The 19,785-nt window shown below is 38.8% G+C and overlaps 1 protein-coding gene across 2 annotated transcripts in view; it reads left to right on the forward strand.

The window, feature by feature from the left end:
• The window catches only part of ATRN (attractin), a 138,449-nt gene that overhangs the window by 47,660 nt on the left and 71,004 nt on the right, over positions 1 to 19,785 (forward strand). For both annotated transcript variants that reach the window (XM_069496339.1, XM_069496340.1), the window contains exons 6-11: positions 315 to 483; positions 12,896 to 12,986; positions 13,578 to 13,821; positions 14,569 to 14,752; positions 15,776 to 15,930; positions 18,828 to 18,912. In XM_069496339.1, coding sequence (XP_069352440.1) covers positions 315 to 483; positions 12,896 to 12,986; positions 13,578 to 13,821; positions 14,569 to 14,752; positions 15,776 to 15,930; positions 18,828 to 18,912 — 928 coding nt within the window. The remainder of the gene's footprint in view (positions 1 to 314; positions 484 to 12,895; positions 12,987 to 13,577; positions 13,822 to 14,568; positions 14,753 to 15,775; positions 15,931 to 18,827; positions 18,913 to 19,785) is intronic.

The following is a 19,785-nucleotide window of genomic DNA, read 5'->3' on the forward strand; positions in this document are numbered from 1 at the left end:
TTAATAATTTCTTCATCTAGTCTTTCTCCTGAGAGCTGTTTAAGCAAGTATTTCATTTCTAAGGAAAACCTAACCTTGATATGGTCAAGTCATCATTAGAAAGTATGTAATTTTGAATTTTATTAGGGATTACCTTTGGTTAATACTTTGAGTAATTTAAAAGTGCAAATTAAAGAGACTTGTCTGATATTTAGATGCTAAAGGAAAGACTAAGTATTATTTAAGTATTCGTGGCATTTAGATGATTAAAACTTGAAATATGCAATAAGCTTTAAAGCTGCATTTTGTGAAACTAACTTATTATGTTTTATTAGGTCCTGGATGTTCGGTTCCTGTACCAGCTAACCAATCATTTTGGACTCGAGAGGAATATTCTAACTTAAAGCTCCCCAGAGCATCTCATAAAGCTGTGGTCAATGGAAATATAATGTGGGTTATCGGAGGATATATGTTCAACCACTCAGATTACAACATGGTTCTAGCGTAAGTTGTTTTAAACATTTTTGCAAGAAGCTTAATTTTTCATTTTGAAAATTTATGAAGTACAGATAAGCAAAAAGAAAAAAAATCAATAATTCCATTAGTTGAGGAAAATCCCTGTTAATATTTTGGTAGTAGTCTTACAGACTGTTTTGGCATATATTGAGTTTTTAAAATTGAGAGCCACAAAGAATTCATTATTGTGATAAGCAATAATTCATATTTTCCAGATACTGTCTCTAACATTTTGTTTTAGGTACTCATAGTAGGTTCTATATAATTAGGGAATTACTTTATCTTTTGATGTAATTAATAGTTCCCTAGGTCAAGTGGTTGGAATTTATATTAATAGTTTGCTAGGGGAAGTTATGCCATTGTTTAATACTCTCCAAGGATCAAGGTCTATATGCCGATCCCATGTTGCTCCTTTTGAAGGAGAATATATGTTGTCTCAGTGAGATTAGCTGTGGAGAGTGACTTTTAGAAGAAATTTATGAACGTGCTGATTTTGTGGCCTAGAATTTTTTTCTCAGCATTTTCTATTAATGAAGATTGTCAAAAACCAACATCTGTTCTTTAAGGGAGTCTGTAAATATGGTGGCCATAGTAACATAGTTTCTGAATCCCCCCAAATATAGTCATTAAAACACACAGAAAAGCTAGGCTAGCAAAATCAAAAGCACATGACCGACATCTGTAACAAAACTTGGTCTGGAGGTAACTATACGAATGAATGAGGCATAGCTACGAGACCTGTGTGGTATTAGCCTATGCCTAGTAGCAACAAAGGGGAGCAATGGCAAAACCAGTAGGATCCAATATGGCTAGAAGATACTCACATGAAAGCTAAGTAAACAGTTGAGAACAACAGCTGGAATTGCAAAGAGTTTTTGCATGTTCTAGTAGCCAGGTGAGCTAAAGGGATCTGTAGTAGGATCAGAAGGGGCTAGAGCAGTTTGTCCCTTGTTTACTCTCAAAATGAACCAGCCAAAGTGTTTTTGCACAGGAGAAAGTTCCACACTGAGGAGAAACTGCAGGGAATAGAATTGAAAATTGAGCAAGACAGGGACAGTAGAGACAAAGTAAAAGAAAGTTCAGATAATAAGTCAGAAATGGGCTGAGCTTGGTGGCTCAAATCTGAAATCCTAGCACTTTGGGAGGCCGAGGTGGGAGGATTGTTTGAGATCAGGAGTTCGAGACCAGCCTGAGCGAGTTCAAGACCAGCCTGAGCAAGAGTGAGACCCTGTCTCTATAAAAAAAATTGAGGCCGGGCGCGGTGGCTCACGCCTGTAATCCTAGCACTCTGGGAGGCCGAGGCGGGTGGATCGCTCAAGGTCAGGAGTTCGAGACCAGCCTGAGCAAGAGTGAGACCCCGTCTCTACTAAAAATAGAAAGAAATTATATGGACAACTAAAAATATATATATAGAAAAATTAGCCGGGCATAGTGGCGCATGCCTGTAGTCCCAGCTACTCGGGAGGCTGAGGCAGGAGGATCGCTTGAGCCCAGGAGTTTGAGGTTGCTGTGAGCTAGGCTGACGCCACGGCACTCACTCTAGCCTGGGCAACAAAGTGAGACTCTGTCTCAAAAAAAAAAAAAAAAAAAAAAAAAAAATTGAAAACTTAGCCAAGTGTGGTGGCATGTGCCTGTAGTCCCAACTACTTGGGAGGCTGAGGCAGGAGGAGCCTAGTAGTTAGGGTTGCAGTGAGCTATGATGACACCACTGCATTCTACCCAGGGCTACAGAGTGAGACGCTGTCTCAAAAAACAAAACAAAAACAGTCAGAAATGAACTGAGCCAGGAGACCTCAAGTAAGCTGTTGTATATTTGAACGCTACACTACAGCAAGAATGAGCTTGAGAGCTCAGAAATTAGAGAAACTATCCTGGGCCAAACCTCCCCTGTAAAAGTTTAAGAAAAAGTAATTTTACTTAAAATTCAGCAACAGAAAAATATCAAGGTCCAATCTTATAGAAAGTTATTATAAGAAAAAAGAGAATAAGGACTAGAACAAACCCCTTCATACATGAAAGCATTAAGAATAAAAAAAATGGTCACAAAACTGATGAAAATTATAACTCAGTATTCTAAAACAAGCTAAGAAAGTGATACAAGATATGAAAGATTCAGAAATGAGATGATAGAAGTTAGGAAAGAATTTTAAAAATTTAGAAATAATTTTAGAATTGAAGACAAACCTAGAAGGAACAGAGTAAATAAACACAATAGATATTACTTTAGAAATAGAATGTTCTACTGAAATAGAATATTTGAAAAGAGGAAATTTTTTTAAATCATAAAGAAAGGAAGGTCTTTTTCCCAGTTTTTTGCAGTAAGCACTGTTAAAAACCCTGGATGTTATATATAAATAAGCATGAGAAAACATGGAAAGGTAGAGAGAAGGTGGCAATTTGACTAAGGACTTCAGTGCGCAAGGAATGATGGCAACGAGTTCCAAGAGTTTTCTTTTTGCTTCACATATCCCAGACTTGATATTAGAGAAGTTGGCGATCTGGAAATGCTGACAGGCACAAGCTGAACAAGCCTTAAGAACAGCCTGTTCTCTCTAGCGCAGGACCAGGAAAGGGGCAGCCTAACAGGGCAGAAAACTTTCAGATAATAACTGCTTTACTTCAGCCAAACACCGTAGAAATGTGGCCCCACCCCCATACATGTCAGCAAAGTCTGAGCCTAAATTTCTACCCTTGCCAGGATGTAGTCAGGCGTCCCAACCCCACTGCCAGGGTAGTGTTAGAGAAGATCAAACAAGGAGCTGGGACTCATCTCCACAAGGCAGAATGAAGCTTCCCCTACTCTTGTGATGTCCGAGGAGACCACCTGGGGGCCTGGACTTCTTCCTGCACTTTGCAGTAAACAGCAGTAAGGAGCCGACCTTCCCCGTCCCCTCTGGGGTGCTATCAGAGGAGGTCTGCTATCACAGAGGATTTAGGTAAGATCCAGAGCCTCATGACATGATACTCAGAATGTTCAGATTTCAATGGAAAATGATTTGTCATGCTAAGAGCCAGGAAACTCTCAAATAAGAAAGGGCAATCAAGAGACACTAAAACTGAGATAACACAGATGTTAAAATTATCTGACAGGGATTTTAAAGCAGCCATCATAAAAATGCTTTGATGCCGACAACTGACTGGCATGGAGGTGCGAGAGCTTGACCCCACTTCTACGTGAGAAAACTGGGCCTGCCATTCATGCTCCAGAGCTCCCCTTGGGATCAGTCAGGCCAAAGCTAGACTTCAGCTCAGACCACTCTTTTGCTTAGCTTCTCCTTCTATACCTTGCCTGTCTGCCTTCCTGACATGTATATCCAGAAAACATTCCCTCAATAAATCACTTATACAAGAATATCCATCCCAGGCTCTGTTTGCAGGGAACCTGACCTGAGGCACTTTCTAATCTTTTCAGATCTTTCTAATACCCGAATTCCAGCAATCTTTGACTCCACAAGGGTCCATAATCCACTGATTCTTTCCCACTCCTTTTCCCATTCTCCTGCTTAACTGTTGTACTTTCTTTTCTTTTCTTTTTTTTTTTGAGACAGAGTCTCGCTTTGTTGCCCAGGCTAGAGTGAGTGCCGTGGCATCAGCCTAGCTCACAGCAACCTCAAACTTCTGGGCTTAAGCGATCCTCCTGCCTCAGCCTCCCAAGTAGCTGGGACTACAGGCATGCGCCACCATGCCTGGCTAATTTTTTCTACATATGTTTTTAGTTGGCCAGATAATTTCTTTCTATTTTTAGTAGAGACGAGGTCTCACTCTTGCTCAGGCTGGTCTCGAACTCCTGAGCTCAAACGATCCACCCACCTTGGCCTCCCAGAGTGCTAGGATTACAGGCGTGAGCCACTGCACCTGGCCTCTTTTTGTTTTTTTCAAATCTCTACCACCTTGTCCCCTATTTTCATTCTTAGCTAATGGCCTTGCTTCCTGTTTCTATTTTGAAAGATAAAGGTCATCAGAAAAGTACTTCCACAACCACATTTACCTTTTAGCTATGTCTGTGCTCATTTATTCTGTCTTTATCTGTAGATCAGTGCTATTCCTTAGAAGTTTTGGTCATGATGCAAATGTTCTGTGTTTACAAATGTTCTGTGTTTACACTGTCGTGTCACTAGTCATGTGTGGTTAGTAAGCACTTGAAATGTGGCTGGTATGATTTAGGAGCTGAATTTTTAATTTTCCATTGTTAGTCTTCATTTTATTAATCTTGCACCAACATTAATACAGTTAATCTCTCCCTCTTTTAAGCACTTTCTTCAGCTGGCTTACAGGACACCACAGTCTCTTGCTATTTTTTTTAACTGCTTCCTCCTTCTCAGCCTCTTTAGCTGGTTCCTCTTCACCTGACTGACTTCGGAATGATGATGTACCCCAGGGCCTAGCCCTTGGTCTGCTTCTGTCTGTGTATTCACTCTCTTGGTGATCTCAAGTAATATCTTGGCCTTTATGCTGGTGCTTCCTAAATTTGTATGTGCAGCCTGGACTTTTCTCCTGAACCCATATCTCCAGCTCTTTACTTGACATCTCAGTCTTTTGGCTGTCTAATAGGCATCTTAAATTCAATATGTCCAAAACTGATCTTTTCCCCAAGCCTGCTCTTCCCCTAGATGTCCCAGTGCAAAATAAATGGTCATCTCAGTTAATGACTGCTCCATCCTTCTGTTTACTGAAGCTAAAAATCTTGGAGTCACCCTTAACTTCTTGTTTTTTCACACCTCATATTGGTATGTGTGTTAGTTATCCTTTGCTGTATAATAAATTACCACAAACTTAGCAGCTTAAAACAACTCACATTTATTATCTCACAGTTTCTGTTGGTCAGGAGTCTGGACACAGCTGAACTGCGTCCTCTGTAGTCAAGGTGTCAGCTGGCCTGCATTCTCATCTAGAGGCTGACTGAGGAGGAATTTATTCCCAGGCTCACTCGGGTTACTGGCAGAATCAATTTCCTTGTGGTTGTGGGACTGAGAGTCCCAGCTTCCCGCTGGCTGTCAACTGGACGCTGTCCTCAACTCACAGAGGCTGCCCGCCCATCATTCCTTGTCACTTGGGCTTCACTAATATGGCTGCTTGTTTCATAGGGCCACGGAGAGGGTCTCTAGACCGAACCTGCTAGCAGGATGGTGTCACAGGAAAACAACATCTCATCATCTTTGCCATATTCTATTGGTTAGAAGCAAGTCATAGATCCTGCTTATACGCTAGGCGAAGGGATTATACTGGCTGTGAACACCAGGAGGTGGAGATCACAGGGGCCCTCCTAGTATAATATGTCAGCAGATCTTGTTAGCTCTATCTTTAAAATCTATCCCAAATCTAACCATTTTTACCACTTCTAGTGCTGCTACCATGAGGAGAAGAGGTAAAATTAAAGGTGTGAAAGTGATTGTCCCTGCTATTGCTGTATTAGATAGGAGAGGAGCTGTATATTAACCATTTATGTGATTTTACCCGTGTAACTGGCATCAGCCCCCTCTCCTGAAGCAGGAAATCTGGACGTCTTTTGATTCTTCCCCTTCTTCACCTCCTCTTACCACAACATCATATTAATCCCCATTTATCTGTCACAAATTCATGTCATATTTATTCTTTTCTCTCTATGCCCAGCCTGCCGTTATCTCTTTCTTAATCTTCAGCAGTAAATTCCTATCGAATCTGTCTCTTTCCCTTCATTCCTGTTAATCTAATTTCTAAACATGGATTGGGATGATTTTTTTTTTTTTGAAGTGTAAATCATAGTATTTACTACCTTCTTAAAACCTGTCGGTGTCTTCCCATGGGACTTAATGGTCCAATGTGATATGAGCACTGTTTACCTTCTCTCCTGCCTTCATTCACTCCACTCCTGCCCCACACCAGCCTTCCTACGCAGCACGTGCATCTTTACTTGAAGGGCTTTTGCTCTTTGTTCCCTCAGCCTAGACTGTTCCTGCTGTCGTGCCGTAGGGCTGGTTTCTTCTCGCCCCTTAGATCTCAGTCCCACAGAGAGATCTTCCCTGACTGTCCAGTTCAGACAGGTTCTCCCTGTTCTTTTTTTTTTTTTTTTATAGCTCTCAATGTCTTTATCGCACTGTTCATAATTGTTAATTATATATGTGCCTATTATTGTGCGTGCTCATTTTCTGCCTTTCGCACTGTACGTTCCCAAAGGCTGGGGACCTTGTTTTTTCACACAACTCAGGGCTTAGCTCATAGAAGGTGCTCAAATAAGTATTTACCAAATAAATGGGGGATAATGAATTATTTATTTCCTTCACAAACTTTTGTTCCTGGAAATGTTAATGTCACCTGTTGCTTTTATTTGACTGAGGTACCTCATGAGCCACATTATTTTGTAGATTATAACATTTTTTTCTGCTTGTACTTGATCAGAACATGATTTTTACAGCTTTATATATTTCATGTAAATATTAGTATAGTTCCAATTAGTGAACTTTCATGAAAAGTAAATACAGTGATTCCTTTTAGAAGTAGTATCTCTGGAACTTAGATTATAAATTTTCTGGTCATTTATGCTCTTATATAAAAATATTTCAGGAATTGTTCTTACTCTCTATTTCCCTCACAACCTGTTAACCCAAACTTTTAAGTTGCTTTAAAAAACAGTTCCCATTTTGTCACTCAGTGGTCCTCTTGCAAAATAAATGGTCTTGAAGTTTCAGCTGAGTTGAGATTGCCAGTTGAAACTTCATTACTGCATTTCCTTCCCTTGAGCAAAAAAGAGTTTTGTTTTTAAAAGTTTTTTAAAGGCCCTTGTGTTACGACAGAGGGGTCCATTGCCTGCTCTGTGGCGAATGTATCTTGCTCTTGCTCTGAAAATCTGTCGTCCTTCCTCAATAAACTTTATTTCACGCTTAAAAAAAAAGTTTTTTAAAAATAGTAAGAAATCAGGCCGGGCGCGGTGGCTCACGCCTGTAATCCTAGCTCTCTGGGAGGCCGAGGTGGGCGGATCGTTTGAGCTCAGGAGTTCGAGACCAGCCTGAGCAAGAGCGAGACCCCATCTCTACTAAAAATAGAAAGAATTATATGGACAGCTAAAAATATATATAGAAAAAATTAGCCGGGCATGGTGGTGCATGCCTGTAGTCCCAGCTACTTGGGAGGCTGAGACAGGAGGATCGCTTGAGCCCAGGAGTTTGAGGTTGCTGTGAGCTAGGCTGATGCCACGGCACTCACTCTAGCCCGGGCAACAGAGTGAGACTCTGTCTCAAAAAAAAAAAAAAAAAAATAGTAAGAAATCGAGCAACAGGAAACCAAGTAAGGAAGAAGTATCAACTAATCCAATAAATTTGAAAACAGAATCACAGGAACATCAAGGTTGACCCCTTCTGTACCCCACACCCACAGAAACCACACCGGGGAGATTCTGAGAATTCTCACTGATACCCCCAAATCTAGAAAGAAGCAAACTGAGTAGGCATTTCTGCTTTTTACTCTTTTTACTGAAGAATAGGGGAAATAATTGCTGAGGAGTAGCAGGTGAAAAGGAGGAAATTGACCAAGTGGCTGACTCTCTACCCAGAACTCAGGGCTTCTATTTAAATTGGAATATGATGTGAACAGTGGGGTAGGACACTTAAACAAAATCTCTAAGGAGAGGGGAATCTCAGTATTTTATTCTAACAGACTCTTATGTGAGCTCTAACATTTCCTTAGACTTCAGGGAAGTTGATAGAACATAAAATACCAGCCCTCACACCAAAGCTGGGATGGAAATTTGATAAACTTGTCTTAGATACAGTGGAAACAGAATTAAGAAATCACCTACACTTTGCAGATAAAATGTCTGCAGAGCTATGTCTAACCACAAATAAAATTAAAGAAGTGATGTTATGGCCAATGCAAGTGATGAAAAAGTAAAGAGGAAGAAAGAGTGCAGCATGTAAAATCTGACAAAAACCCATGACAGAAGAAAAGTAACTTCAAGGAGCAAAAGGAGATTCCTCCCACCTGGCTTGTGCTATAGATCAATTTAATGTGAATTTGAATTCAGAAAAACAAGCTGAAAGACAAGAAGATAATTATAACTGTAAGATGAAATGGGAGATTATAGGCCTAAAGAAATATAAATATAGCAAAAATTAGAGGAAAATTGAATTACTGAAAGGTTAATTGAGATAATTCCAACAATACAGGTGAAAAGGCTGAAAAAATCAAAGAAAAGCAAAAACACATGAAAGAAGATGATCTGATACAAGTATAATTGCTGTTCCTGAAGAACCTAACACAGAGAACAAATGGATTGAAATAGCACAAGGTGTTTCAGGAAAATTTTGTACTTCATGACAAAACCTGATCCGATCAAGTTATTGAACTTTTAGGTTAAAGGACAAATTATTACTTGGGAGGCCTCAGGGAGCTCTATGCTTCCTGCTGGTTGGAGTCATGTCCAGTCTCCACAGAGCCTTTGCCTTGGTCTTTGGGGTGGCCAGATACTGTGATTGGGTTACCAGGCCACTCTGAAGTTTGGAGCAGGTGCCCTGTGGCATGGTGGTTATTGGGTTGCCAGCCATTGTTGGGGGTTTGTGAGGGAGGTGGCTGTAGCTGTATGGGAGACATCTGTTTTTGAATTTCTACAGTTTGTCTTTGCTTATCTGCTTGTTCAGGTCTTAAAACTACTTGTTTAGTATTCTGTTACCTTGGACTCAGCTCCCAGAAGAAAGAGCATTAATTGGTACTTGGAATTTCTTATGTTTTATTGCATCAGTATCGTTCTTGTCTTGTGTTTGTTTCCCTGTGTTGTGAAAAGTCTGACAGCCTGTTGTGTGTCTTTTGGTAGTTCACTTTAGCTCGGTCATGGGGATCTGCCAGCACTTGAGTGTCTGTGAGAAGCCCTTGGGCTGAGCACCCTCCATGTCACTTGAAAGAGATGTGGATTGGAGCTTCTGGAGGCTTGTTTCTGTGTTCCCTCTGTTTCTTTCTTCTCTTCCAAACTTACAGAAACAAGCCTCTGGTTGAACATAAGGTGTGTATGTGTGGTTATAAACTATGTTAGTCCTTCTCAGGAAACACCTTTCATAGCTAGGATTCCACAAAAGTGTTGCAATCCTATGTAGTCCATTTTGTAAAAACGTTTATTCTGGATGGATTTAAGTCATTTCTGCTTTAAGTAAAGTATAATACTGTGTCTTAAAAGCATAGTGAGAGGAAGAGGGCGGGTGGGGAGGGGGAGAGAGAATGAGAAGAATTGAGAAATCTTTAAGCTTCTTGGCAGAAAAGCAAACCACATAAAAAGGGGAAAAAATCAAGCTGGCCTCAGACTTCTCTGTAGCAACATCCAATGCAGCAACATTCAAGGGAGCTGCATCTGCAAAGTTCTAAAGAAAGGACAGCCCAAGAATAGTATGCCCAGCCAAGATGACGGTGAAATCCAGCCAGTACTAAATAACTATGGAACTGTTGTTTTAGAATGTAATATGAGGGTTAAGAACTTGGACAATGTAAAAATTATATAACAAAAATTGGGAGAAGGCTGGGCACAGTGGCTCACGCCTGTAATCCTAGCACTCTGGGAGGCCGAGGTGGGAGGATTGCTTGAGGTCGGGAGTTTGAGATGAGCTCTGAGCAAGAGCAAGACCCTGTCTCTACTAAAAAAAAAAAAATAGAAAAAATTAGGTGGGCATTGTGGCGCATGCCTGTAGTCCCAGCTACTCAGGAGGCTGAGGCAGGAGGATTGCTTAAGCCCAGGAATTTGAGGTTGCAGTCAGCTGTGATGATGCCATGGCATTCTATCCCAGGTGACAGAGTGACACTGTGTCTCAAAAAAAAAAAAAAAAAAATTTAAGACAAAAGGAAAGGTTTATAGAAAAATAATGAATATCAGTGTATTCATTGATAGGAAATAAAACATTGTTAATACAGTTGAAGACCCTTGCATGCCCCTCCAAAATCCCAGTTATCTCTGTTTATCTACTGTATCCTGATTTTGATGTCAGTTTTTCACAAATGTATCTTTATACTTTAAATATATATGATCTAGTCTTCACAGAAACGATATTCTGTAGTTTGCTTTTTTAGCTTAACATCGTTTTGAGATTTATATTGATGTATGTTGCTGGAGTATATTTTTCATGCTGTGTAACTCTTTTATATGGATATATTAAGATTTATTAATCCATTTTCAATTGATTGACATTTATTTGCTTCCTTTTTGCTATTGTGATCAAACTTTCTTACATCTTTTTGCTGCTTTATAATGTTTTTTGTAATTTTTAAAATACTTGGATTATCCAGATAAACTTTTTTACACAAAGTTAAACTTTAAACTTCTTCGTTTATAGAAAAGAAACAAACATTTAAACTTTAGCAATAGTTTTGGTTTCCCTTTGGTTTCTTTTTTTCTATTGATTTTTATGAAAATTAAAATAAACAGTATTAAAAGTATCATCTATAGTATGATCCCTTTGTATGAATATATTTTGTCTATTCTGTCTGTGTATATACCTAGAGAGATGTCTGGATTGACATTTACTTAATGTTAAGGATATTCGTTTCTAGATAATGGAATAAACTTTTAGGTCTTTTTTTTGTATTGTTTACATTCTTTATAATGAGCATGTATGATTTTTATAAGAAACAGTAGAGTGATGTTTTTCTCAAAAACCAAAAGTGAATATTTTAAGATATTGAATGTGATTATTCAGTAATGCATGAATAAGTATAAATTGCATGGCAGAAATATAAATTATTTTCTTTTTGACATTTTTGTATTTTAAAGTTCTTGAAATGTATTCATAGTACAATTGAATTGTTATAATGATCTTCTGGCTTTCTTGAAATTGTGACTTTTTAATGAATTAGATAAAGGAAAGGAGAGGTTAGTAATTTTATTTAATTATCATCCCTTTTTTGATAAAAATCATAAATCAAGCAGTGGATTGAGACATACTGTCTTTAAACAAACAAGAATAAGACTGAAAGCTTTCTTCTTAATAAAAACAATGGAAACAAAACCAATGGAATGACACTTTCAAAGTGCTGAGAGAAAATTAGTGCCAACATAGAATTGTTTACCAAGAGTTGACACACTTTTTCTTAAAGGGCCAGGTAGTAAATATCTTAGACTTGTGGGCCATATAAGCTACCCTACCATTGTTGCATGAAAGCTGCCATAGACAATCACAAGCGAATGGGCATGGCTGTGTTCCAGTAAAATCTTTTTTACAAAAACAGGCTGCTGGCCCACAGGCTGTAGTTCCCAACTCATGTTCTGTATCCAGTAAGAAAATCTACTTCAGAAATGAAGAAGATATAAAGATATTTTCACATGAACAAAAATAGAGGGAGTTAATCACCAGCAGCCTTGCAGTAAAGGGAGTTCTTCTGCCTTTAAGTAGAAGGAAAATGATCACAGAAGGAAATAGAGAGATGTAAGTAGGAGTGGAGAGCAGTGGAAAGAATAAAATGTGGGTAAACTTAACGGAATGTTAGTTTTATAAAATAATTAAAATAATATCCTGTAGAATTTAGACATAGAATTAAAATACATACCAACAGAGCACAAAAAGCAGGTGGTAAAGGTGGATGAGAGAAATGGAGTTTAAGTTCCCTGAATTGCCCAGGAAATGGTACGAGTACTAATTTATATTAGGGTTTGATAAATCAAGGATGCAAGTTACAATATCTAGGGTAATCACTAAAAGAATAATAAGCATATATAATAAAACAATAGCTTGTAAAGAAAAATGGAGTAATAAGAATTATCATCCCTTTTTCAGTGCCTATCGTTTCTTTTGATTAAATGATAGAAAAGTTGTTGTAATAAAAGTTTAAGTCAGGCCAGGCATGGTGGCTCACACTTGTAATCCCAGCATTTTGGGAGGCCGAGGTGGAAGGATCTCTTGAGGCCAGGAGTTCAAGACTAGCCTGGGCAACATATTGAGACCCCATCTCTACAAAAAAAAAAAAAAATATATATATATATATATATATATATTAGCTGGGCATAGTGGTGCATGCCTCCAGTCCTAGCTACTTGGGAAGCTGAGGCAGGCGAATTACTTGAACCCAGGAGTTCAGGGTTACACTGAGCTATAATTGAGTTATTGCATTCCAGCCAGGGTGACAGAGCAAGCACTATCTCTTTAAACAAAACAAAACAGTTTAAATCCCTTGAGTATAATACAGCCTTCAAATGATTTAGACTGTGTGTAGAGGTTTTCAGGAGTGTTAGAAACTTCCCGTGGAGTTTTCTTTCTTTCTTATCCCAGGATCAGTCCAGCTTCCCTTCCTAACTTCTCACATGCCTAGTGGGCCCAGGTGTCAGATTTGTTTGCAAAGGTGACAGGTGTTTCCCTACTTAATGAGCATCTTCAAACTGGATCATATCACAAATAAAATGAGTACGAGATGTTCTGTTTTGTCATTTGGGTGAAAATATGATCTGTTTGTTTTGTAGGTATGACCTTGCTTCTAGGGAGTGGCTTACACTCAATCGTTCTGTGAACAATGTGGTTGTTAGATATGGTCATTCTTTGGCTTTATACAAGGTAAAATATCTCCACTCTGTACTAAGGAAGAAACTAAACTCTTTATGTATTATGTAGTTGAAAAGCTATGCAATGTTGGATTTTAATAGGGGAAAACTTTCTGTTGGTGAGGGGGTGAAACTTTTTAACCCAAGAGATTTTAATGGCTTCAGATTATACTGGAGTATTACGATTATGGCACTAAATGATTGAAAATGTAGATTGAAAAGTGTAGATTCGCTTTTATGCTCATTAGCAAGCTTAGCCAAGAATAGCCACATTGTAATGTGACTGAATAATCATTTTCATTTCCTTGTTTTTGTAGATAAATGGTAGGATGAGGCAACTTTATTTTTCCAAGTCATTTCATACCGTAAGGGTGATATGAGGAAGTCTAAGAAAAGTAGTGAAGTGTTAGAGATGTAGAATATGATTAATTTTCTTTCCTGTTTTTCTTTTCTCCATTCTTTTTATAATAATTCACTGAAAGGTGCATTTCACTAACCCTTTTTAAGCTGAGAATAATTATTGAGCTTTTGAAGTGTTCCTTTTCTATTCTCAGATTTGATCTTTTCAGTGTTTTTAAAAATTTTATTTACGTTTTTTCCCTAGGACAAAATTTACATGTACGGAGGAAAAATTGATTCAACAGGGAATGTGACCAATGAGTTGAGAGTGTTCCATATTCATAATGAATCATGGGTATTGTTGACCCCTAAGGCAAAGGAACAGTATGCAGTGGTTGGGCACTCGGCACACATTGTCACACTGAGCAATGGCCGAGTGGTCATGCTGGTCATCTTTGGTCACTGCCCTCTCTATGGATATATAAGCAATGTGCAGGAATATGACTTGGGTAGGTATATTTTTTCTAGTGGATGTTTTTGAATCAAATTTAAACCCTCTACCCTGTTATTATTATTGTTTAACAAGATTGAACCTAACCTTGATCCAGTACTTTATGTTGAAATGCAGTTAACTTTGATGTATTACCAGTGAAATTCAGATTATTGATGCTGCTATGTAGGATATATTTGTTACTGTCAATTTGGCAAGGAGCCAAAGATGGCACAGAATGCTTTTGGGTGTTAAAAATAAAATAAACTTTTAAAAATGTCTCAAAACAACAAATATTCTGAAGAAAAAAACTTGGATAGCCCTTTAGAAACTGGTTTAATGGAGCGTGATTTCCCTTAGTATAAAATCTTTCCTTTAATTAAATTTTATCATATCTGTTATTGTGCAGTAGGAGTACTTATAGTTGATACTTTGTGAAAGAAAGTAGACCTATAAAGTACATCAGTATATTGGTCACTAAAGGTCATAAGGAGCTAAGCGTTTGCTTACTGAATCTCAATCTTTTAAATTTAGTGTAATTCTTTTCCCACGTGGCATATTAGAACATAAGAACATTTAACAGATTGGAGTTTGGCCACATGGCTTTGTTATAAGTTTTAGGTGGCCTTATTTTAAAAGCAAAAAGATAAAAAAATGTATATGTATCAGGTCTCCTGAAATCTCTACTTTTCCCATAAGCTATCTGGACATTTTAAGTATTAGGGAAGTCTGTCATGTTTGCTTTTAACTGTTTTTCCTTTGCTAGATAAGAACACGTGGAGTATATTGCAGACCCAGGGTGCCCTTGTGCAAGGGGGCTATGGCCACAGCAGTGTTTATGACCACAAGACCAGGGCCCTGTACGTTCATGGTGGCTATAAGGCTTTCAGCGCCAATAAGTACCGGCTTGCAGATGATCTCTACAGATATGATGTGGATACCCAGATGTGGTGGGTACTTTTTCTTGAGCTTTCACTTTAAAATGTGAATTCTGCAGAGGCAATTGTTGGGAAAATATTGTGCTATATTTTTGTTTTCAGGCCTGGCAGATAATTATGTTCAGCAGTGTATACAGAAATATTGGGAAATAAGCAGAGGTTAATAAAGTAGCTAGTATTTATTTTATTGCATTAATCTATAATTCTGTAGTATGTTGGTTAGAAAATGTTTGGTGTTTTTTGACTGGTTTTCAATTTTCATATGCTGAGAACTACTATAATATTTTAGCTCTTCAAAAACACTGAGGAATACATTATATAGCTTGTACATAGTTTGTGTACACTTTTGTAACTAAGTAGAATATATCCATTTTTTTAACCTTTTCTTGATCACCAACGTGACATCTTTGGTATCAGTTACTGGCATCATTCCATTGAAATCATCAAACAGGATGTTCTCACTCTGAACCATATATCAGCCTATAAAAATGTTAATTTTAACAAATGTAAAGCAAATTTGAGTTACAAAATAATGTAATTAAAAAGCAGTGGTTTCTCTTCTTTCTTTCTGTGTTTCCTCAAATATTTGATACCATGCTATGGACACAGTTTTATATTCTGCCTGTCATAAAAATCATCACTTTTGGTGGCTGTGTGGTGTACTCCATTGTGTGGTGTGTGGTTATACTGAGACTGTGTGGTTGAAGTTTTGGTTTCTACCATTTGTCTTTTTGAGAAAGCATTGTGCATAAACATTATCTATATGTTACATGATTTCTGCTCAGAAACTGGAATTATAGGGCCATGGGGTATGAAGATTTTAAGGCTCTTAATATATTTTGTCAGAATTCCTGTAGGTCTTTAAAATTTTAAGTATTTTTTTTGTTGAGAAAGTTACTTACATATAGGGAAAAATCTGGAAGTATTTGCACATTGTGTCTGAAATTAATAAAATGGTTATGTTTGCATTAGCAGGTAGATAAATATTCTTTAAAAACTAACCTTGTATTTATTATTTCTAAATAAACTCAAAAGGACCATTCTTAAGGACAGCCGATTTTTCCGTTACTTGCACACAGCTGTAATAGTGAGTGGAAACATGCTGGTGTTTGGAGGAAACACACATAATGACACATCCATGAGCCATGGCGCCAAATGCTTCTCTTCAGATTTCATGGCCTATGACATTGGTAAGTTTCCCAAAGCCATTTTAGTTTCAGTAATCTTTTTGTCTGTAAGAAACATTTAAAAAGAAAGTGAAAATATTACCAGTTCAAAATGGTCAGGCCATTTGAAAGAGGTCTGAATGGTATTTTTTATATTTATTGACTAATGTTATACACCAATTAAAAAGGATTATTTCAACATTAAATTCTTTCTGAAGTCACTCACATTAATTGCTTGAATTTTAATTTTTGAGGCTGTTTTGAGGTATCTGGTCCCTCCTTTGTTACAAATGCCTTACATAGTGGTGGTATGTAGTTTTAACTATCCAGCATTGTGTTAAATTGATTCGAGTATTAGCTTTATTTCATTCCCTGGAAAACTGGTTCTACATATTCTTGGTGTGGTAACATACTTGACCAGAAGAGGGCAGTATTTGTTCATGCAAAACAAATGTGCACTAGATGTTCTCTTGTGCATGTATCATCAGATTTTCATTTTAAACAAATTATTATTTTTTGGTGTGGTAAAATACATATAACATAAAATTTATCATCTTAAATATTTTAAATGTATAGTTTAGTGGAATTAAAAGCATTGATAATGTTATGCATCCATCACTGCCATCTGTCTCCATAATGCTCTTCATCTTGTAAAACGGAAACGCTATACCCATTAAACAATAACTCCCATCTCCCTAATGCCTGGCAACCACCATTCTGCTGTCTGTCTATGATTTTGGCTATTCCAAGTCAGACATCATTTTTAACAGACATTTCCATGCCAGCCACTGAGTTTGTACATTGGGGAAGATAAAATGAATAGATTATAGCCCTTGGCCTCAAGGTGGAGGAAGCAGAGAAAGGTGCAGACAATATAATTGCATTTTAGGGTGTTTCTTGATGAAACGAATGTATGAGAGCACCTCTGAGTACCCCTTATGTCATGGGGGGTAAGGGTGAGAGTCAGGGTAGGCCTTCTTGAGGAGGGGCCATCTAAGCTAGGTCCTTGAGAACGTTGGGATTCAGTTAGGTGACGTTAGGCTGGATGTTCTAGGCAGAGAAAGCCCATGTGTAGAGACACAGAGGCAGAAAGAGGCATACTTAGGGCTTTTGAGTACTTAATTTTGGCTGCATAATAGCACGTCAGGGAGGAGTGGCTTTGAATGAACTAGAGAAGTAAGCAGCTGTCAGACTGTTCAAATTTTGAGAAGCCTGGCATATCATGCTGAGGAATTGGGGCTTTTTGAAGAATCTTCCAGAGGAGATGATGGAATCACATTTGTGTCTGAGGAAAATCTCTTCAGTGGCATTGTGGCAAGTGGTTGGGAAGGGACAAGATGTTAGTTCAGAGACTGTTGCAGAAGGCCAGAGGAGGGTTTAACCCAAGGTTGTGGAAGTAGCAGTGAGGATAAAGAGGTAGGTTTGATGAACTACCAGGAACTTGAGGATTGTCTGGGAAGAGAGATAAAAGTGTCCTTGCTTCCAGGTATCTCGTCTGGGCCATGGTGCCTGGTGCCTTTTGCCAGGGCTGGGAATAGAAGTGGAGGAACAGGATTCGGGAGGAAGAGCAGGAAGTAAGTTGGGTCCGTGTCCAGTTGGATATGTCTGTGGGAGCAACGCAGAGAGCCAGTGGGACGCTCTAGGAGGGGTAAACTTCTGTAGGGTGCCCGTGTATAGGAATGAGCACACAGCCTGAGGCCAGATGGAGGGAGAAGTCTGAAAGGACTATGACAACATGTCAGGGAAGTAGGAAGAAAACAAGGCAAGATTGGTGACCTCTGAACCAGTTAACAGTTGCTACAGAGTGACTGAGTAAAATAAGTACTGCAGAGTCCTTCAGTTTTAGCAACAAAGAGAACATTTGTTACCCTCTAGTCATAGAGGAATAGTCCAGATTGCAGGAGGCTGAGAAATAATGTAAGATGAGACGTATACACGTGACTGTTGACTGTTTTGTTCAACACCTTGTCTGTGAAGGGAAGAAAAGGGGTAAATGGAATGCCTCAGAGGGAGGAAGATCTAGGAGAGGCATTTAAGAAAAAAGATGGACTAGTCTTGGGCTTATTTAAATGCTGGGGTGAAATCCAACAGAATAGTTGGATGCTTAAGGGAAAGGGGTATCTGTTGAACCAAGAAGGGGACCTTTGAGGGTGGGATAAGAGGAAGGGATCCCTGCCACACAGTGGTTTTAGGGCAGGAAGTAGGTGGGTGGACAGGAAGCTAGGGGCACTGGTGGCCTCTCCATGGGAGGAAGACCACAGAATCTAGGCTGGGTAGGAGAAGGAAGTGACAGCTGTTGTTGTCAAGGCTGAATAAATGTCTAGATCCAGTGGAAGAACCTTGGCTTAGTGAGTGTCTCAGAGAGTGACACAAGGAGTGAGAGGTTGGTATGGTACAGCAGCACCAGTTGCTGCTGGGTCCAGAAGAGAAGTTGGTAGTGTGGGTCAGGATGAAGAGAAATTAGTAGATCTGGGGAATCTAGGAAAAGATTTTTTAAAAATAAGGTAAAGTTTAAATTTTTTAAAAATTTAATTTTCCACCCATATTTTTCCATTTTAGCTACTAAGTTTGGGCAAATCAGTATGGAGACAAGTGGAAGATGATTATGGAACTCACATGTTTTACCCCCATAAGCTTTGTAGAATGTAAAATTTGCTTGCATTAAAAAACGTTCTAGTGGGGCAAATTGATAGGCAGTAGGATAAGTGACCTGGATGTCATGGGTGTTGGATGAATTCCCTAATTAGAATTGCCAGATGCTCTGCTGCCACTGCATTTTACCCCGGAAATAACGGTGTGACTAAGAAAATTGAGAGGCATATTTTATGAGGTTATGTTTGTTGCAGTCTTCGTGAAGAAATGTCAGGTCCTATTGATTTTAAATGGTAGGCTCTTCTGAAATGTGTTTTTCTTTCTGCTAGCTTGTGACCGCTGGTCAGTGCTTCCCAGACCTGATCTCCACCATGATGTCAACAGATTTGGCCATTCAGCAGTCTTACACAACAGGTAATTGGAGAAGTGCTTGCTCCTTTTGTGTTTAAAATGAAAATGAGGGCCGGGCGTGGTGGCTCACGCCTGTAATCCTAGCACTCTGGGAGGCCGAGGCGGGTGGATCGCTCGAGGTCAGGAGTTCGAGACCAGCCTGAGCAAGAGCGAGACCCCGTCTCTACTAAAAATAGAAAGAAATTATATGGACAACTAAAATATAGATATACAAAAAAAATTAGCCGGGCATGGTGGCGCATGCCTGTAGTCCCAGCTACTCGGGAGGCTGAGGCAGGAGGATCACTTGAGCCCAGGAGTTTGAGGTTGCTGTGAGCTAGGCTGACGCCACGGCACTCACTCTAGCCCGGGCAACAGAGTGAGACTCTGTCTCAAAAAAAAAAAAAAAAAAAAAAAAATGAAAATGAGGTGAAATATGAAGAAGTAGAAGTGGATTTACGTATTGTTTGCAGGATTCCCTCATCCCATTAATTTTTCACATAATTATGTAGGTGTGGATTTTCTGGTTTATGTTTAAAATATTTTACGTGGATATGAATTACTTCAAATGCTTTGTTTATTGATCTGGTTTTGTTAGCATGCAGGAGCATGTAGTGTTTGGTGTTGTCTGAGTGCATGGGACAACAAAAGTTACATGCATGCGACTGTTTTGTGTGCTTTGCTATTATCTGCGATACTTAGGTTGTTGAGTTTCTGGTAGTTGTATCTGAATGGTAAGGAGAGGTTTGGAAAAAAGGTGGAGAGGGTACTTCAGAAGGGGGGGATAGGGTCGGGGAACAGAGATGGGGAGATATTGTGAAGCTTAGTGTAGGTCAAGTTTATAGTCTTCGGATAATCTGAAGTCTGCAATGCATTTCATTGCAGTACTCAAAAATG

The sequence above is a fragment of the Eulemur rufifrons genome, chromosome 20 (assembly GCF_041146395.1).
Source record: "Eulemur rufifrons isolate Redbay chromosome 20, OSU_ERuf_1, whole genome shotgun sequence".
In the NCBI taxonomy this organism is placed as follows: domain Eukaryota; kingdom Metazoa; phylum Chordata; class Mammalia; order Primates; family Lemuridae; genus Eulemur; species Eulemur rufifrons.